This window comes from Copadichromis virginalis, linkage group LG6 (assembly GCF_057382275.1).
Source record: "Copadichromis virginalis isolate Kocher_CV1m ecotype Utaka linkage group LG6, C_Virginalis_male_GT1.1, whole genome shotgun sequence".
In the NCBI taxonomy this organism is placed as follows: Eukaryota; Metazoa; Chordata; class Actinopteri; order Cichliformes; family Cichlidae; genus Copadichromis; species Copadichromis virginalis.
The window spans coordinates 23,917,169-23,938,485 of record NC_140623.1 but is presented as its reverse complement, the minus strand read 5'-3'; the positions used below and the strand labels follow the sequence as shown (position 1 = coordinate 23,938,485).

The 21,317-nt window shown below is 40.2% G+C and overlaps 1 protein-coding gene across 3 annotated transcripts; it reads right to left on the bottom strand.

Moving 5' to 3' along the window:
- Positions 1-2,532: 2,532 nt before the first annotated feature.
- On the bottom strand, positions 2,533-19,619 carry ncapg (non-SMC condensin I complex, subunit G). Of its 3 annotated transcripts, none has more exons than XM_085459347.1 (22): positions 19,557-19,619; positions 19,137-19,266; positions 18,417-18,662; positions 17,752-17,980; positions 17,403-17,548; positions 17,227-17,311; positions 16,296-16,488; positions 16,065-16,214; positions 14,221-14,361; positions 13,275-13,398; positions 12,891-12,980; positions 11,859-12,047; positions 10,679-10,789; positions 6,805-6,924; positions 5,823-6,065; positions 5,553-5,734; positions 5,288-5,453; positions 4,815-4,982; positions 3,324-3,447; positions 2,999-3,046; positions 2,792-2,861; positions 2,533-2,686 (listed from the first exon to the last, which is right to left on the bottom strand). In XM_085459347.1, the coding sequence occupies exons 2-22, from the start codon at positions 19,242-19,244 to the stop codon at positions 2,560-2,562; spliced, it is 3,060 nt and encodes a 1,019-aa protein (XP_085315473.1). In that variant the 5' UTR covers positions 19,245-19,266; positions 19,557-19,619; the 3' UTR covers positions 2,533-2,559. The 3 variants fall into 3 exon arrangements, with proteins under 3 accessions (XP_085315473.1, XP_085315474.1, XP_085315476.1); XM_085459348.1 differs by having other exon boundaries at positions 19,137-19,261; positions 19,557-19,614; XM_085459350.1 differs by lacking the exon at positions 19,557-19,619 and adding an exon at positions 19,400-19,550 and having other exon boundaries at positions 19,137-19,261.
- Positions 19,620-21,317: the final 1,698 nt, after the last annotated feature.

Below are 21,317 nucleotides of genomic sequence, written 5' to 3'. Positions count from 1 at the left end.
CTTATATTGCTTTTAGTCTCTTGAAAAGAGACCCTGAAATAATCTGTTTGTTTATAACAGCAACCAAGAAAAGGGCAGAGCAAAAAAAGACAGGTGGTGGTCCTGCACCCCCTCGTCAACAAGTTGGTTAAGTAAATAATATCCTCACGGGAAGATCGATATCTCTCTATGAGCACACTGTCGCGCTGAGCTAAAGGATCCTGTCTGTCCCGCAATATACGCTGAATTCTGAGGACTCTCCTTATCAATCTTGCACCTTCCGCAATGGGTGGCTCGCGTAAACGGACAGGACATGGCTGCGACAGGCTTCCCAAATCCACCTTCGCTTTTATAGCCGTGGTCTCTCATCTTGATTACACGAAGTAATTTACAATTACAACTCTAGAATATGAATTACATCTGAAATAATCAAATACATGAAATAGAATGATTAATAGTACATTTCCCTTTTTTAGGAAATGACCTGTATGTATCTGTGTGACATCAATAAAAGGATCAAGTACTGCATTATCTTTAGTTACATTGATAATATTTATTTTTGGTAAAACAGTGGTAAAATATCGCTGTTGCTTTCGTATACATGAAGCGGACATACCTGAGTGGCCGCGATCTAATCCTGTTTACATAAAGTAAGCCTGCTCCCGAGCAGGTTTACGCTTACGGATCTGTTGCTATGACAGCAAGTCCCGGATGAGCTTCGGGGAACCGAACGATCCAGGATCACGCGAAATCGTCAACAATCAAATCCAGCTAACTTACTTAGCGAGGTACGAAGAACGGACCCCAGGGTCATAGTAAATAAGTTCTTCAACCAGTAGTGTGGTTATCCTTGCAGTCACTGTAAACACCGTTGTGGAGATCAGGGCAATATTTTACTGCTACTATTCATAACCATCATTACCATTACATTAATTATCATTTCATCAAAGCATTTATTCAATAGATTACACATGTTCTTAGTTAAGATTATTACACCTATCACAGAGAGCTTCTGTCTGGTAAAAGGCCAGAAGCGTCAACGGGCGGGGTGAGGCTGAGTGCGTTGGAGGTCGAGACACACACATACACACACACACAAACAGTAGTTAGACTCATGTTTAGGTAAGAGTTCAAATAATAGTTTGCAAAAGCTTGTGACTGCAAAATTGTGTCTGCCTAAGGGACAGTTTGCTCCAGGAGATAAGTGAGAGTCAGAAGATTAACAGGAAGCGCCTGGCCTCGAGACGGAGAAGATGTCCTTTTAAATGTGTCAAAAGTCGTCAACATTTATTGTATTGTATCTGCTTTGGCGCATGAGGGGGCGTCATAAATAATACCCTGATGTTATAAAAACAACTACTTGTGTATCACTGGCCGGAGATCGATGCTGTCTGTGCGCAGTGTTCATCTCCCCACGCGTGTGTTCATTAAAAATCATTGTTTGACCGACTCCTGGACCATTGTTGTTTTTGTGCTCACCCTCAATATTTGAACCCGCAACACCCTACAGGGTGTCTACATGTATTAATGTAAATAGAAAACAAAGTGAAAAAAAACAAAAATAAAGTTCCCACAAATAACTATACACCACACATTTAACATACTCGCGGTGTGGAGGGCCTTGAGTGCCAAAATGATTTAATACATCATTAAATTTGTTAAATTAAAACTGTTTAAACTTAATTACATGTAATTTCATTTAAAACACAATTATTTAATTTGGTATTTAATTCATTTTGACACTCGTGGCCCACAATAAAGGCTATCAGTTTGTTGTGATTAAGTCCAACTCATTACTTTTCCTTTTACAGTTCAAACACAATTTAGAAATACATTAACAATAAACTGTTCTAAATCCCTACTATATGATTACTATAGAGTGGGGGGAGGGGGGGTGGGGAAAAAAAAAAAACCCATCATGAATATGAATATTAAATTAAAATGTAAAAGTAAATAAATATATAAAAATGCAAGATTAATCCAGTCCAAAAGTACAGCATACTTACAACGTGCTGGGAAAACATTATTCTAATACCATAAAATTACCATGAAATACTTAAAATTGCTTACACTTTACTTACAGTATAATTATTTGTTTACCGTAAAAACCTGACTTGTTACTCTCCCTTTAAGAATTTATAGAAAATGTATGTAACTTCAAGCAAAACTGAAATACCATTTCCATTTTTATTCTGTAAGATTTCAATGATTGAGATCAGACCTCTCTGAATTCTTCACATTCGTGGTGATTAACATGGTTTAATTATGTACTGGTAGAGAGGGAACTGGTAAGGGAATCTAGAAAGGTCACATGGTTATTCAGGGCATTAAAACATGAACACAAAAGAAACATTTTGTCTTTGCTTCTTGTGTGAAATGGTGATTTGCTTTTTTCCCTGTTAAAAGTTATCAGGATATGTTTGCACTAAATTTTTAAAAAGAGAACAAGCTTTGTTAACTTTGATACATTTATTTAATGATTAAAATGACAAAACTTTAAACAACAAAATTGTAACTTAAGGGTAAATATGACTCATTGCCTGAACACTTGAGTCGATACAGAAAGGTAAATCTCTTTATTCAGGACACATTGGCCTCCTGGTTGATAAGAGGGTTGAGGTCCAGCTTCGTCTTCTCCAGAGCTGCAGTCTTGGCCCTCCGTGACGGACGCACCATGGAGGCCGACTCTGGGACATTTTCTCCATCGCTGTAGCCAAAGAGAGACGGTGAGACGAGAAAATGAGTAAATGCACTTGTGATGAATATGTTACTGAATGGGTGTTTTCTATTTTGCTAAAATCAGCAAACTCGCCTCTCCTCTGACGACTCTGCCCTCCTGTTCGGCTTTCTGCCACCTTTGGCTGTGCACGCTTTCCTCTGACCTGTGAAAACAAAGACTCGGGTTACCTCCCAGTGCTGACTCAACTTCTTGCCTCGGGCAGGAGAGGAGGAGCTCTAAAAATATAGTGGCACTGAAGGACTGCGGTTTTAGACGAGCATATAAAAACCCCTGCATTACCTCTTTTGGGTCTCTTGGCAGATTTTGATGGATCATCTGCCGCAGCCTCTGTGGAAACAGCAAACAGAGAACTCATTTTTCTGCATTTCCGCCCTCAGCCTGCTGCATTTTTATCTAAACAAACACCAAATGGGACGGAGCGAGTCATTTTTAATCTACTTAGCAACATGCTGGTAAAGTCATGTAATCCTTTTGCAGGAGCGCTTGTCACAAATTAGCATTTTAAATCTATTTAGACACACACTCAGGAGGTAACATAAGTTGGAGATGCTCCGTGGGATATCAGATGGCCATTCCTATTTAAAGTCTGTGTTTGCATACGTACCATCTGCATTGACATCCAGGGGTTGTAACGCAGTGGTGCTGAGGAGCTCAGCCTGTTCTTTTGAGTCCGCCAGCTGATAAATCATCTTCTCCAGAGCACGGAGACAGACACGATCCTTCACCACCTGAAAGAAAGGAGGAGGGAAAGGGGTGAACTTAAACAATGGGCCTTTTAACAGACAGATATGCAGGTACAGCTCTGTGCTCCACACTACATGAGCTCGGTTTGATGGACTGCTGTGAAGGTTTTTCTATATATCTTGATGATTTCTGTCTTTTGACATTCACACACGTGACACTTTCACCACTAGGGGGGGAAGCATGTTAAAATGTTTTTGGACTTATAGTGCCATTTTCCTCCCGTCCTTTTAACTATTCCTCAAGAAACTTTACAACGGTGTCCTGGCAAAAGGTAAAGAGGAATACGTTCTCGTTGACTTTGTTTAAATGAAGATTAAACTGACTCAATCCACCTTGTGGTACAAGCTGGTATTACATTATAATACAGCCCAGTTTAGCTGACCTTCAACTCCACAGAAAACACATTTTGTTCATAAAGTCGGAGCTGCTGTTTTCTCCACTTTATTCTAATGAGAGGTGTAGTTAATTCTGGAAATTTTTCAACTGTTTTTAAAAACACAACATGGACCTATGATGTCGTTCATGTGTCCCGTTACAGTGGCTAATGCTATGTTCACAATCAAAGTCAAAGGCATCACACTGCTTTAATATCTTCATTTGAGACAGTGGTGCTCACAGTCGCACTCTAAATGTGACCACAACAGCTCCACCCACTTGCTGTTTAAACGTTCTGTTTGCAAGGACAAAACAAATCAGCAGAAGTTGGCTTAAAGGAAGAAGAGCTAAAAGAGCTTATTTCAGATAAACCGAGTAGCTGCACAAAGTCTTAGTATAAGGTAAATAAGGATTATTTTAAACTGTGAATCAGTCCCAGGATATAAAATATGGAGCTTGAAATGAACAGAACATGTTCAATACTTTGATTTTGTTTTTTTGGTTGAAAACAAACAAACAAACACAACAACAACAAAAAACCCAAAGAGCTTTTTTAATTGCAATTTTCACAGCTTTAGCTATAATTTGTGATTAGTTCTCACTCGTGTTTGCATCTTCTCTTTTTGGGTGGAGTAACTAACGAATTTCTACCTCTGTTTAAAGTTAGCTCAGAGAAAGCTTTTGCGGTCTCTCCCAGACCAAGCAGCTCCTGAGCATCTATAGGTCCCTCCTTTATGTTCTTTTTCCTTTTCTTTGTCAAGTTTTAGCAGTCTGCTGTTTTTTGGCAGTACCTTAGTTTAGCTTTTTATTTATACAACCTCGTTAAGGGTTGTCCTCCAGCCCATTGTGTGGCTCCCTCAGTCTCCTTCCACCTTTTGTTTCTTCCAGGCCTTCATTTCGTTTTTTGTTGATATGGTGAACTTGTTGCCAATATCACGTGGACTACGTTACAGTGGTGCGATAGCAGTAGGCTCACTTGTACAAGCTGCTGCAGCAGCGTCTGCAGGTCCTCCCTGACGGTCTCGTCTCTGCTGAGCTCTAGGTTGCTCAGAGTCTTTGCATAGAGGCGCACCTCGGGGGCTGTGGGGTCCTTCAGCATCTCGCCACAGATACGCACAGCCATGTAGTCATGGACACACACCTCCTGAGACATACACAGGTATACAAATACAATTATTCAGAGATTAATAATAACACTCTGTTCTGCTCACGCTTACTTGACCTGCAGTAATCGTGTGAAACATTTTGCAGACTGTTAGCTGGTATTTCAGGGAAGATGTATAACGAAAAGCTCAGTGAGGCAATAAAAACATCCTTGGTGTTTTCCTTGAACAGAGCCACAGACCCAACAGTAAATCCACACTCCTAATATAATAAGATTATAAATAGCTTGTTGGAATTTGGGTTTAATTTAAAATCTTCCTGAGTCTCTTCCTCAGTCTTTCTCACCTCAGTGTTAGTTGAAGGTTTAATGAGAGCTCCCGGGCGAGTCAGCTCAACAAAAAGCTCGACTACATTGTTGATGTCCACCTCAGCGAGCGGAGACGTCGCCGGAGCGTTCATCAGAGTCCGAACGGTCAGCAAGAAACTCTCCTCCACGACTTCCTGGTGAGCCCTGAAGCATAAAAACACCATTTTCATGTCACATGATCAGCTGGGGGAGATTCCATGCCAAATAAAAGTGACCACATCACTCAACATGCACATTAGTGACCTGCTCTCGCGGGCGTAGAGCTGGAAGAAGACGCCGAGGCAGTGTCGCAGGCGTATGTCGTCCTCTGTGACGGGATTGTACCACAACAGCACCAGACGGGACAGCATCTTGGCGCTGGAGATGCGGCCCGTGTACATGAGTTTGGCCAGGCCCTCCGCTGTCTCTGTCCGCAGGTCGGACACCTGAAGGATGTTCCCAGCACATGTATCAGACATCTATAAACACCCACATGCATACTGTAGTTTCTGGAGTAAAATATCTCAGCCTCACCTCACTGTCCAGGAACTCTGACAGCATCACAAGGATACTCTGTGCGGTGTCCTCTGGTACGTCCGCCTTCTCATCAGTTGCAACCGCCATGTCATCGTCCTGGTTCTCTGGTGAGGATTGGGAGGGCGGGGCCGCTTCAGTGGCAGCTGTTTCAGAGAGAAGCTGGAAGCCAAACAGCAGCAGCAGGTCGATGATGTCCCGCAGAGCACTGATACGGATCTTTACCTCATCCAGCTGAGCTATCTGGAAACACGCAGATACACACAGAGCACTTTGAATCAAGAAAGCCTTTAATACATGTGCGTTTTCTGTCAGTGAACAAAAATGACTAGAATCACCCCCCCGACTCCCCTCCAGCCTGCATAATGTTGTTTATTTTGCAATTAGCTACATTTACAAAATAACTGAGGATTAGTTTGAGCACAGCTCTTAAGCTAAAGGCGTCATGTTTAGTTTATTACATGTTTTTTTTTTTAAGAGATTAATTAGCAATTATTTTATTTGCAGAAAGACTGACAGTAACTGAATTATTAATGTCATTAACCTCTTAGGACCTGGCGTTCACATATGTGGACATCATTTGGGTTCTCTAGACCAAAATACTAAATTTTGCTCTGATATCCACTTACGAGGACATTATACTGTCACTGTTCTATCGAAAGTTAAAACGAATGCCCTCATATGTAAATCTCATTTTTCTCAGAAACAAAAATCAGGTGAAAAAAAAAAAAAAATCATGTAATTCTTTGTTTTTACATTCATCAGGTTCCAATCAGCCCAAATAGCAAAGAGAAATTAAAAATGCATGCCATGAAAGAGTTTGGGACTTACGAGGTTAATAATCATTTAATCCGATTAGAAGGGAAGCAGCAATTTAAGTGTGGAAATGATATTAAGGCTTAACTTTCTGTTCATCGTGTAGCATCCTTACACATATAAACAAAGTGTTTCAGGTATCTGAAACACATCTATAAGAAGTTACCTGTAGCAGCAGGACCATGTGGGTTTTGGCTAGCTCCTTGCTGTGCAGAGCACATGTTCCTAAACACACCACAGCCATGTTGCGGACAGCAGGGTGTGCGCTTGCTATGCTGGGCAGGATCTGAGATGCAGGAAAAAACAGTGAAAGCAATCAATAAGGTTAACACTTAACCATTGTTAATAAACTGTGCATTGTTAGTAACAGATAAGAATAAATGATAACAGCTGTTATTTATTTACATACGTTTTGTAATATAGGCTTATTACTGATGAATGGGTGTGAAATAATAATAATAATTTTATTTATAAAGCGCTTTCAAACAAAGTGCTGTACAACTAAAGGGATAAATAAAATAAAAGCGATACAGGTAAGAGACACAATAAAGTTAAAAACAATAAAAATTTAAAAACTAAAAGCCATAGAATTAAGACATATAGGATAAGGTGAACAAATGTGTCTTCAACTTAGTTTTAAAAACCTCCACAGAGCATGCCTGCCGAATATCTTGAGGGAGGTTGTTCCACAGAAACGGGGCACGAAAAGAAAAAACACGCTCTCCAATTGTCTTTTTTAGGAACTTTTAGAAGGCCAGAGTCCTGAGATCGGAGAGCACGAGATGGAGCATAAAGGTGTAAAAGGTCAGCTGCATTTTGCACCATCTGTAGACCTCTAAAACTTTTCTTTGGTAGGCCAGAAAGAAGAGCATTGCAATAGTCAATACGGGAAGACACAAATGCATGGACAAGAACCTCTGCAGTGTCGCTTGACAAAACTTGTCTGATTCTGGCTCATGTTCCTCAAATGATAAAAGGCAGTCTTTGTTATCTCTTTCACATGAGATTCAAAGGAGAGCACCATGTTGAACCACACACCCAAGTTTTTTACCTTGTTCCTGCAATTTATGGCACTGTCATCAATTTTCAAGATGAAATTTTGGGACAAGTGCTGAAATTTGTGTGGCCCAATGACCATCAACTCTTTCTTTTCAAGAAAAGAAGCAAGAAATTATCCGATAACCAGCCCTTAATTGCAGATAAACAACATTCTAGTTTAGAGACTTCAGCACAGTTCCAATGGTTAAAGGAACATAAAGCTGCAGGTCATCAGCGTAACAATGAAAGGTTACAAGAACGTAAAAGAACACCAAGAGGTAGCAGGTACATAGAAAACAGCAATGGTCCAAGTACGGAGCCCTGAGGGACCCCATGCCTCACTGCACAGGTCTCGGACAGATCATTTTTAAAACTAACAGTCTGAGACCTCCCAGACAGGTAAGATCTCAGCCATGATAAAACATTTCCTGTAATTCCAATAAAATGTTCAAGCCTATCCAATAAAATGCAGTGATCCACAGTGTCAAACGCAGCACTTAGATCCAGCAGTAATAAAACTGAAGTGCGATCATTGTCTGCATTTACCAGTAGATCATTTACCACTTTTACTAAAGCTGTTTCTGTGGAGTGATTTGGTCTAAAAGCAGACTGAAATGGTTCAAACAGATTGCTTGTTGACAAATGCTCAGTGAGCTGCTTAAAAACCACTTTTTCAAAGACCTTAGACAAAAAAGACAGATGTGAGATGGGTCTATAGTTTGCAACCATGTCAACATCCAGTCCAGGCTTTTTCAAGATCGGCACTACCACAGCTGATTTAAAACATTCAGGAAAGACTCCAGTCGTCAATGAAGTATTTAAAAGAAACAGAATGTAGGGTCCTAATACTGACCACAGTTCCTTTATAACCCATTTAACCAAGGCAAAGGGTTAAATGACATTTTTTGACATTTCAACTTCCCTACGGGAGCAACAGCAAATAGTGCTCCAAGTCATCAGGATTCACACACAATATTCTGCACAAGCTCACAGACTACCTGACTTGTCAGCACATGTACGATGTTTCGCTCCACACCTTAAACTTCGGACAGTTCTTGCCCAACTGATTCATGGACGGTACCAGCAGGGGCCGGTTTTATCGACTGAACCACCAACAGTTCAGCATCACTAACAAAGAAAGCTGCGAATTCAGGAGAACCGAGTGAGTGAAACAGCATGACCCGATTCAAACCACTTTAACCTCTGTTAACCGCTATTAGAACAAATACTGCAGATGTGCCTCATCATGACATCCATAGTACAGTGTACATTTAAACGTGATATGAAAATATTGTCACTACTATGGGCATTTCTGAGAGTGCGAGCCAGCGTGTCAGTACCTAAAAAGTCTGTGTTTTATTCCCCTCATCAAAATAAGTTATGACTGTATGAAATTTTAAAAGCTGAGAAATGGTACGTGACACACTTCTGAGAATAAAACAAATAGGGTCTATGAGAAAAACACATTTGTAAAACAGAAGAAATAACACATGAATTCATTGGTCAAAAACTTCCATCTAACCTCAGTATCGAATACAGAATTATTTATTTGTTGATTGGTGACAGATGACTGTTTCTTTCTTCGTTTTTTTTGTAAACAACTTGATATGAAAATCTTCAGCTTTTGGACTTTGTGGTCTTGAGTTTTATCAGCAGCAAAAACAGTCTGTTATTTTTCTTGTGAAATCCCCTGATACTTTTTATGTGATAAATATTAAGAAAAATGAAAATGTTTGGCCAGTCTGTATGCACCGATCAGACATAACATAATGGCCTAATACTGTTCCCCCTTTTGCTGCCCAAACAGCAATAACCTGCGATCCTCAGTGTATTCAGACACCTTTCTATCAGAACAAGCATGAACCTTTTCAGCAATTTGAGCTAGAGTAGCTTGTCTGTTGGTTCAGCCTTCACTCCCAACATGCATCAGTGAGCCTTGGCTGCCCCTGACCCTGTTGCTGGTTCACCACTGCAGATCGGGAATACCCCGACAACAGCTGCAGTTTTGGAGATGCTCTGCCCCAGTCGTCTGGCCATCAATATTTGGCCTTCGCCAGACTCACTCAAATCCTTACACTTGCCCATTTCTCCTGCTTCTAACACATCAACTTTGAGAACAAAATGTTTACTCACTCCCTAATATATCCCACCGACTAACAGGTGCCATGATGAAGAGATAATCAGTGCTACTCACTTCAGCCATCAGTGGTCATATTGTTACGCCCCCTCTGTGGATTTAGTGTCCCTTGTTTGGAGAGATGCAGTTCTGAAATGTCTTCAGGCAGTTTTGTACAAACAGGATGTTTAAGTTCTCCTCAAAGAGGGCATTTGATGATAGGTCGGGTAATCCATTCTTCTTCTTCTTCTTCTATCTGTGCAGAGTATCCTGTGCCACATATCATCTGTGATAGCTGACATTTATTTTGCCTTCCTGCCCGCCAGTCATGAAGCTCTTTATTCAACACTAACTTATCTTGGTCTCACAGATCTTTTTCTGGCGCCCTCAGTTCCCCTTAATTGCTTTTTCTGCATCACATTTTTAACGGCTGAAATTTCAATCTGGAACTACGGTGGTATCTCGTCATAGCCCGCCTCTGCTTTGCAGCTATCAGTTTGTTTCAACACCCACCAAGTATAAATCGTCTGAATGAGCATCTAACTGAAGCAAAGTTTGAAGACTCAGAGAATCTGCCAGCTCTGAACCATCATCAGCTGTTTGGTTATGTGCATTGAAGTCTTTGGGAAAACCACCCTCTGGCTCCCTTCATCTGTGACCTCAATAAACTTTCATATACAGCTCATGCTCGTGTCCTAAAAAAGGGATATTTTTAAATGCTTGTTTTCTACAGGGTGGCGTCGGCTCAACACTAGCATGAAAGAAACTGAAGGTTTCTGGAAAAACAGATGTACAAACTCAGATCTGAAAAGGCGATCCTGCTGCCTTTACTATAGATCTGCATGTTTAGTTACGACACAAACTCAAGTGCTTGTTTTGTTTTTACCAGTGAAGACATTAAGGCGCTTGTGGTTGGACCAATCCGGGTCTTGATGTTCATTTGCTTCAGCAGCTCAGCACACATCGTTAGACACCTCAAAAGAGTATCTGGATCATTCTGCAAAGCAAACAAACACATACCATATTCACCATTTCATTTTATTAAAACGCATTTATTTTCTGTCATATGGATGCGTTTGGCTCATATGGAGATGGATGGTCATATGAACAAGGTTTCAAATAATGAGGTGAGTGAGCAAAAAGCTCAAGCTTCTCTAAACCAGGTCAGGTCATAGTAATTTCAGTTCATGGGTCACATACAGACAGATCTGATCTCCACGGGGATGCACTAGTAAAACTATTGCATCACACCCTATGATGTATAAAAACAGGGACAAATTCAATGAAAAGCCAAAATCTCCACATGTGAAGCCTGTATGACGGTTTATTAAAAAAACAAAACAACGAGGACAAAAGTTGTCTTTATGACTCAGCTTGTTGGGATCTAAAAATACTGAAATTATTATAAACTGTGTAACTAGTGCTGTAAGCTTTAATCTCGTTAAAATGACGCTAACGCTGCAAATCTTCATCAGCAAGTTAGCGCGGCTCGCCCTGTGCGTGGGGCTGCACGGTGTCAACGCGTTAGCTCTTTAAAACGTTAGCACCGTGCAGCCCCACGCACGGGGCAATCGGCACTAGCTCGCTAACGGAGATTTACCAAGTTAATGCGGTTATGGCATTAATGTCATTTCAATGAGATTCACGCTGACAGCGATTTGGGGTAGCCATCATGCAGCTCTGGCCCTGAGCTCACTAACTCCACCCCATGGAAACTTGGCACCAATATGTAGAAATATTTGGTTTTTATCGCGACTTCATGAATCAAAACTTCAAGCCATTTTCTCCATTTTAAGTTATTTTCTCAGAAGTTTGAGTGATTGTGTCAAAATATTGAGATAATATCCAGAAATCTTGACTTAGGGTTGGCATTTTTCCCTCCAGTGGCAGAAGCAAGCCCCCATACCTCCTGTCTGCTTGGGAAACCTTCAGCTTACAAGGGGTAACAAATCAGAGCTGGCATAAACAGGGGGTTGCCTTAAAAGGAGAGGTCCATGAATGGAGCTAGAGCTGAGCAAAAACTGTACATTTAAATGCAGAGGTGATGTTTCTGTGTAGCTTAATACCTTCTCTGTGCGGACCTCCTTGTCAGCCACTTGGTTGCTTTCAGCAATGTCCTGGAGAATCTGGTTCCTGCGATTTTCCAGATCTGTGATGGAGTTCTTCAGCTCTGCCGCCTGGCTGAACTCCTGGGCGGAGATGCAGTCCTCCAGAGTTTGTTTAGCCTCTAAGATACGCACCTTCACTTCTGCAAGCTGGGAGCGAAAAGAGGGAAAGAAAAAAAAAAAAAAAAAAAAACACAAACAGGTCAGACAATAAAAATAAGAGGGGAGGGTCATTCTTCAGCTGAAGCACGCTCAAGAGAGGACTGTTGAGATGGAAAACTGCACCTCCGCAAACAGGAAAAACAACAGCTGATGCTCTGGAGAGGCTACAGCCCTCTGGAGCCTTCTTTGCCTTTACTCACTGAAGAATAAAAAGATGGGAGAGACCAGGTGCACAGAGCGGACAGAGTAAGTGAACACCTGGGCTAGGATTAACTTTCTCAACAGCCATTTTGAATCCAACAGATTTCAGTATTTAGTGAGGAAACTAAGGTACAGTCACAACTGAGAGTAATTCCCTCAGAGCGTACGTGTGCATGGAGCTTAAGCAAAGGGAATGAAGCAAAGAAGGGAGAGCTAATGAACCAGGATTTACCAGGCAAAGATACGTTTAGCGTACATGACATTCACCATCCACCCCGCTAGTTTAAGTGGGCTTGGCCTTAAATATAAACCATCTGCCAGCTGGATGTAGAGCAGGACAAAGAAACAGAAAGGGAAGGAATATAAATGGAGCAGAGAGCAAAAAAAAAAAAAAAGGCAAAAATCCAACTAATTAAGAAATTATTAGACTGTAATCTGGTCGTCAGTCTACATGGTGTCCTTTAATGGAAAGGGATTTTTTTTTTGTCACCTTCTCACTTTTAACTTCTATAAAGTAGAATTGTGCAAAGACGCTGTTTAGCTCTTCTATTTAATCACAGTGAGACAACTGGACGGGTTTCCAGAATCAAATTGCTTCTGGGCGTTTTCATTTGGCAGAGTGTCACCCACCTGGACCTGCTGCCGGCGTCTCTCGTTCTCATCCACTGGCTGACTGGCCCCTGTGATGGGCTCCCTCACGTCGGAGATGATTTCTGCCACCTGTGCGACACAAAGCCAGCTCATTTAAACATCAATCTGAGGGTCAATGATGCCACAGCTGAGAGGAAACCTGCTATATTTTCTGACACGTCAAACAAAAAGACCCCGGTGTGTGTCCATCTGGAACCACTGATAAATAACTACAGCCTTTATCATTTCATTTCTGACTAATTGGTCTGTCAGCTGGATTCATAAAGGGCAGTGACATTTATATTTCCCCTCGTGTGCAAAAGGGGAGTTTAGATAACATGACAACTGACTATACAGTGAAGTTCATGTTTAAGCCTAACTTACAGTTTGGATGCGTCTGTGGTCATCGGAGATGAGGTTGAGGAGCTTCTCAGTGAGGAGGAAGACCAGAGAGGAGGGAGTCTGAGGAAGAGCCAACATGTCCTGCAGGACAGCCAGTACACGCTTCCTACGAACATGCACAGCTCAACCGTTAAATGAATAAACAGACTTCAAAAAACTAACATTATGAATCTCCTACCAAATTAATTAAGTCTTATATATAAACAAGAGCAGTCTCAGAGTCACAAGCCTAAAAACTACTAGCGTTCACAGACACACTCACACCATTCACACAGAATGGAGGAGTCGAAGATAAAGCCAGTGACCTTCACATTATTAGATGACCCGCTCTACACCCTAAGCCTCAAGCTGCCACTACGAACCAGAATCTAGTTCCAAAGCTAGACTGACTGCACAGGTTTATTACTTCCGAGGGATGAAACCCAAAAGTAAAATTTCACGCAAATCTGACCAAAGCCTCCTGAGCTATCCAGATAAACAGACAGGCAAACAAATCAAAACAATATTTAATTTAATATTTAACCAAACAGTCAGCTCACTGTCTAACCTGTCACAGCAGCTAATCTGGGTCTGAAATTTATTCATTAATTTATCTATTAGCTGCCTGTCAGAAAATAATCTTTACTTGCAGTCATTTCTCAAACAAAGAAAAGACAATACTTTCTTGTATGAGTTTTGTCAATATGAAGATCTCATACACTTGTTTCTTATTTCTGACCTGCTGTTTGGGTAGGAAACATCAGAAGGGGGCTCTAAAAGACTTATATACCATTTTGGGCCATATTTGTTAGGACATGCTGATTAATGAAATACCAGACTGTTTGCATCACCCTCCAAAAACATCCTTCCTCTTTCCCAGCTGATTTCCACATGCATTTTAAGGTATTTTGCATCCGATTCACATTCCTCAACCTTGTTCTCATCTTACCTGCCACCCTCCTCGTTGGTGTCCAGACAACCGATGAGATGGATGAGATGTTGCGAGATGAACTCTTTGGTCATGACAAGCTCCACTTGGTTAAAGTCGGCCCTCTGCTCCTCGGACAGCACAGGCACGGCCTTCAGATATCTACAACAGTCAGAGTCAGACAACAGCAGCTCTCAGAGCCCATTCATTTAGAATAATTCCGCTACCCTGACAGCATAAACAAAATTAACGCTTCTCCCAAATGTCACGCAGCAGAGCCAGTTATCAGTCAGCGGTGGAGTGACTTTTAACCAACCAGCTACTTGTCACCTCACTCAAATTAATAAACCCATTTTACGAGCAGACAAATGTTAGATTTGCCAATTAGTTAAATCAAATTCATTTGCAGAGCATATCACACGTCAGTATTTCACACACTTACATACACAAGCACTAGACTGGTGATAAAACAGCTCTGTCAGTGCACAGCAAGGGTAGCAGATGAGCTGTCAGTCTGCTTGAGTATGGCAAAAATCAGCTATGATCACTTGGATCACTACTGAGATCGTGATTACCCACAGACTTTGGAAAAAATAGAACTTTATAAAGTGGATTTCTTTGGACTATAGATATCACTCAAATAAAAAAAAGAAATAAAAAGCTTTGGCTTACACAGCTTGGCAGAGAGTTAGGGGCATAAAGCACCACGATACCAATTTAGGCAACAAAACCAAACAACAACATCATTACAAAAATAATGCGGTGCAATAATTGTCTGGTTTTCATATTTGCTGAAAACCACAACTGTTACTATAAAAGATAAAAGTCTAGAGGATTACAAAAAGAAACCTGCTGCTGCAAATGAGATAACTTATCTGTATAATTAACTTGTTAATAAACAAAAGACACAGAAAACGTCAATTTAACAAGGACTGCGAAGGATAATGGTACCCATCAAAAGCAAATAACATTATTTAAAAAAATAAACATGAAGGTGGATATGTCGTGCTTTTCTTTATTGTTCCACTGGTGCATGTTCAAATTAAACATGGCAAAAGTTTCAACTAATGGGTTCAGTGTGAGTGTTTTGAAGTCCATGCAAGCTCAGGCTTCAGGCTGCTCTAAACATGAGCTCCAGATATCGATCCGATATTTGGTCGGATGTCGGTGACAACGTGACAATCTGTGGAGAGTGGGAGAGCTAATGGCAACGCAACAACAGCATGGAGGTGTTTCACTCAAGCTACACTAACTACTTTTATTTGTGATTTGTTTAATTTAATTTAACTGCAAATTGTGGACATTTCAGCTGCTATGACTAAAAAGTCCTAATGAACTCTTTCTCACAACTGGAAAAAGTTGGATTGGTATATACCTGGATTGGATTGTACTTGACCTGCTGCACACTAAGGGCGTGTTAAACTGATTACTACTGTTTTTAAAGTATCACGTTTTACTCTTGTAACACACCCATTTTTATGTGCACTGACCATGAGCAAAGCAGGTTAACTTGTCTGGATGTAAAACTATATTTTATAATAGCCAGGTGAAGTTTAACAAAAAGCAGTCAGTTAGCCTCGCTGTTATATAAGCTTTGAGTTAGCCACACAGTTACATACAGAACGAGCTCCTCTGAGAACACCGGACCTGCCTTCAGATACCTAGAGTTACAACACAATCATTATGGCAACTGTATTTTTTTTCCCAAATAAAGCACCACAAAGTAACTAAAAGCACATTAAGTGCCCAATAAAATATTCCATAAATTCCACCAATATGAAAAGTTACTTGGTCCAGAATTTACACAGCACAGCAATAAGCAAGAAAACCACAATTTATAATCCAATAACAGTGGCTCTTCTTACCCACAGAGGTAGTCGGCATAAGTGGCTGCATCTGGCAATACTTGCTCCAGCATTTCATCACCATCATCTCCTTTACTCCTGATGAACTCACACAGGGCTCTCCAGTAAAGCACATTTTCACAGGTCAGACTGTCCTTTGGGATCAGCCTCCTGTTAAAAAACACACACGATGATCTCTAACTTCAGACATTTTATTTATTATTTGTTAGACAGAGGGAGAAGTGGGAGTACCTGTTGTCGAGCTCTACTTGGTTCTGCAGCAGCTCTTCAGTCGGGATGTTTTTGAAGATCGCTTTCAGGGTCTCCAGAGCCGTTTCTGCGCAGTTTTCCACATCCAGCCTATGGAGCAGTTCAATGATGTTCCCATCCAGCCGAAGCAGCCAGGCCGGTAACAAACGAGAACAAACCACCTCCCTTACCGCTTCTGAAAAGCACACAGGCTATCAGACACATATACAGCAGGACCATTCCTATCAATCGAACAAAAATACTAGCGGTGCCCAGTTCAGCACACTAGTTGATACACCGACGGTATCAATTTGAAACTCTTACGTCACTTTATTCTCAAGTTATCACATTTACAAGATTTTCGGAAAACTTGACCTCTGACCTTCTGGTCAAGATCACTGAGATTTAAACTCGTCCGAGATTTTTAGTAAATTCACTTATGTTACCAATTTCAAAATCCAAGGCAACTTCCTTCTCGAGTTATTGCCTTCACAAGATTCTCAGAAAACCTGACCTCGAGGTCAAGGTCACAGATTCAAATTGTGAGGTAGATACACTTCTGGTATCATTTTGAAAGCCCCACGTTGCTTTGATGTCGAGTTATCGAATTCACAAACTTGGATGTCAAAGTTCAATACCCCATCAGCCTTTAAAAGCCGAGGGGTAAAAAAGGGCTCAACTTCTCCAGTGTGTTTTTCATTTTATATTTGGTAAAGAAATCTCTTTAAATTTTAGATCACTCATTATTCCAAAGAGCTTTTTGCTGTATAAACAAACATTTTTGACAATGAAGAAAAAATAACTGGTGTATTAATAATTAAAACAATAAGAAGCAGCTTTGATTAGGGTTTTGCGTTACTTTAAGTGCAAATTTTGAAGTTAAAAATGCATCTTTATAAAAGTAGTATTATTTAACCACAAAAATCAGTGTTACCTGAGGTGTCATGGAGGCCTTGCTGCAGTAGGCTTACTCTCTGTGCAATGCTAAGGGCTTTAATGTGAACTTTGTCAGCCAGAACCTTAAATAGAAACACACATGGAAGTTTTAGTGCAAATCTCCGTAATCAACCAGCCCTTGCAGTGGATACATATTTTTACATTCATAGGTACCTGATACGCCAATTTGCGAACATTTTCTTTGATGTCTCGAGTGCGCTTGAGTACTTTGAGGAGGGTCCGAGGGGACATTGCAATACAGGACAGAACGGCACGTCGCACCTCGGCATTAGTATCGTTTTCCAGAATCAACATAAACGCTAGAAATAGAAAATAATTCCGCAGTTAGAGTGACAGTAACAAAGATACACAAACACAAAAACAAACAACCACGTGACAATAATTACTTTCTAAGAAGTGAGATTCAAGAGAAGATTAAGAATTTAAGACCATGTAGAGGATGGGGATTCAACACATAATTTTAGATAATAAGTCACAGATTTCAGCATTTAAAAAAACAAACCATTGATGGTCGGACAGTCTGGATCTGTTGGCTGCTGAAGGCGGGTCATGGCCAAAGCAGCCTGAATCCTCACATTGGGGAATTTGTCAGTGACACGGACCAGCATGGCTTGGTGGATGCGATCAAAGAGATCATCGTCAATCTGTGCATTCTCAGCCATACTGCCCAGCAATTTGTTGATCAGCTGACACGCTCTGAAACGTACTGCGTGACTATTGGCTTTGTGGGACTGAGAAGAAAGAAAGGCAGGAAACGAGATGAGACGGTCATTAGAATAAGAGCGAAACGCACAAAACTCAGATTGGGAGGGAAAAGGCAGAGATACAAGAGTAGTTGTGAACATGGATTGGATCAGGATAAGTGTATGAGGAAAAACAGATGTGAATACATAAGGAATAGAAAGAAGTCATATGGGAAACCACAAAATAAAATTGAGAGGCAGTATAGACAAGAATCACATCAAAGCCTTTGTGTTCAAAAAGTCAGAGCAAAATCAGAAATGAACAAGTTTTAATTTTTGTGGTTAACAGATTTGTTTAAAAAAGAAAAAAAATGATACATTTTTAACAAATCATCATCAATAGGTCAAGAATTTGCTGGTCAGTTCATTAACAACACCAGAAAACAGTGCTCACAGGCATAAACTAGCATTATAATGTTCATACCTCCAACAGAAAGTTGAAGATGAAACTCAGAAATGGATGATCGTCCTCAGCATCATCATCTTCTTCTTCTTCCTCCTCTTGTTGCTGCTCCCCCTCCTCGTTTGTTTTAGGTGGAGACTGGAAACTTGAAGCAAACCTTGCAACGAACTCGATGACGTTTTCAACTGCAGGTTCACGCTTGTAGACAATCATTGCATACTTCAGGTAGTGCGCAAACTCCTCATGGAACAGTGATTTATCCTCAAGCTGAAGGAAGAGACAGAGGAAAGAAGGGTCCATGCTTATGAGATCAATAATAAGAACCCAGGTCATCTGAAAGACTTATTTAACAATCCAGACATCTCAGTTAATCTGAGATTAGTATGCTTTCTGTCAAACAGTTTAATACAAACACCTTACAAGCACTTCAAACTTCCAGAAACTTAAGCAAGAAAGAAGAAAGATGGAGCTGCCAGACAGGAGAAAAAGAGGAAGACCACAGAGAAGATTCAAGCACGTAGTAAAAGAGGATATACAGAGAGTACCGATAGATGTGACGGAGAATGAAAACCTGTGTACAAGCTTTAATTTCACTTTACTGTATTTCTTCTAAGAAGAAAGCGCATTTATACATTCTCGTATAAACCGAGTTATTTTATCATATTAAACGATGCACTCATTAATCCAGGATAATGTGAAAGACATTTAGGAAGAGACTGATAAGAAAGCATCATCTCGTACCTTGTTATAGCGGCTCTTGAGGCTCGCCACCAGCTTTGCCTTGTTATTGTGGCCCTTCTGAGCTCGCTGAAACGCCTCCTTGATGTCTATTTCGTTGTCCGCCGTCATCTTTCCTTCGCAGAAACCTAAACTAATACAGACAGCGATACAATGAGCCGAAGCAGGCTTACCTAGAGTAAACTCTGTCAGAAATGTCTCTATTAGCTAGCAGTAAAGGAAGCCGCCTGATGGTCTCTGGTGTCTCATTAGCTTCCTAAACCCACCTCGAGAGAATTACCAGTGAAACGAGCCGAGAAAAAAAACACAACGCAACGTAATTAAGTCACGCACGACGAAGTCCCTAGAGAGGCGTTTTATAATTATCAGACATGAAAAGTAGTATTAAAGCCAAAAGCTTAACGCGTGAGCTTTAAAACGTACCTCTTGGTTAGTTTTCTTCTCAACGAACAACCGCCTGTTTTTGAATTTTACTCTCGCGAGAACTGAGATGTTTGCGTACGTACGTGCGTCACGTGTATGGTTTATCCCTGTGTATGCCAAGCGGGTAAGCGACAAAAAATTTTATTTATTTATTTTTATTTATTTATTTAATCTGATAATCGAACAATGGATATTTGACCTCTTGTCGCTGCCATATTACAATAATTGTTTTAATGAGAAAACAACATAATAAAAGCTTCTCAAATGTTTTAATTAAAAAGAGCTTGTTTCTGCCACTAAAAATAATAATAATTAATTTAAAAAAAATTTAAAATGCAATCCGGCTTTCTAACTCAAAATTCTGAGTAAATAAATTTAAATTTTGAAATACTAGCCCAAAAGTTTGACTTATGGATGCCAGAATGTATATATGCCTAATATATTAGTCAAATATCATTATCAGTTTGTTGAATTCAATCAACCCATTGTCAAATAAGATGGCTACTGAATGATGCTGGATGTCATATTAATGTTTTACTGGGGAAATATTAAAAGATAGTGTGATTAAGATATTTGGAGGTTTTATTCTATAGATCAAACCCACTGAGAAAACACTGATGGTTTTTTTCACGGTTTTGAAATATTTAACAGATTTTGTAGATATGCAAAAATGTAATTTAAGGGTATTTTTTGATTTCCTCTGCATTATGTTTATACTTCAAAATGGCATTAGACTAATAATTATTAGTTGAGTTCTTGTGTTTGTTTGTTTTGCTAACCCTTACCTTTTTTAAAACTTTATTTAGCTTGGTTTCCTGCAAGGAACTAACTGAGGTGACTAACCACTTTTATGAAAGCATCTCTTTTACTTTATAACAACTGAAAACTTATTCTCCTTAAAACTATATAAATACATTAGGTAATCATGTGGATGAATTTCTGTTGTACTGATGTTTATAATTTAACCCATATGTGTAATATATTTGTCATTATCATGCAGCCAGTGTCCAGGGCCACAGCTGCTGGACAGCTGTGGAGGGGACAGCTCACCCATAAGGAGGGCAGAAACATGCTTCTGCACAGGCAGAGAGGGCTCCTTATTTTATGGCATCTATTTTTGGAAATTAATTTAATATAGATGGCACTCTGTCAGACTGTTTGCTTTAGACCTGTGTGCATGTAGGCTGGGGATTATCATGAAGGTGTATTATCTTATTAAATATTTATACAATACGGGGACAAACTATCCCTGCATTAGACCACATAGCTACAGCATCAGAAGCCAGAGGGATGAAAAATACCCCTGTGTATGTCTGTAAATCCTGCAAAGGTGACAAGAAATTGTTTGAGATTCAAACTCTGAATTAACTGTAAGGTAATAAACACAATGACTTATCATTTAGGTCTACATATTTAAAGGCTTGGTTAGCTGCTCCTAGTTTCTCCTGTTTGTTACATAATGTGAACCACCAAAGAATGTGGCCCAATAATCAGTTTGTTTCAAATAAACTGGGCTGTCATTAGATCAAAACTGGATTTATAAAGGTGGCACAGCAACACACACACTCTCCTGGGGAACATTTAGAAAAATGTTTAAGAGGAATGTTTCAGAAACTGAGAGATTTAGGCCCAAGACGGTGCGAGTCAACTGTGTCCAACAAAATTATCAGAAAAACGTAAGTGGCACAGAAGGTCTGGCCAAAGCAGGTATTATCCTGCCAAACTGCTCTGTCATAAATGTTTGTATATGTCTGTGCTTGA

What these genes read in the sequence shown, in the direction of transcription:
- ncapg (XM_085459347.1), bottom strand. Translation starts at nt 19,244, where the DNA reads ATGACGGCGGACAACGAAATAGACATCAAGGAGGCGTTTCAGCGAGCT. An exon ending in ACCAACGAGGAGGGTGGCAG is followed by an intron (nt 13,399 to 14,220) that starts GTAAGATGAGAA and finishes GCATGTTCGTAG; the next exon opens with GAAGCGTGTACTGGCTGTCC. An exon ending in CTCTACGCCCGCGAGAGCAG is followed by an intron (nt 5,454 to 5,552) that starts GTCACTAATGTG and finishes TTTATGCTTCAG; the next exon opens with GGCTCACCAGGAAGTCGTGG.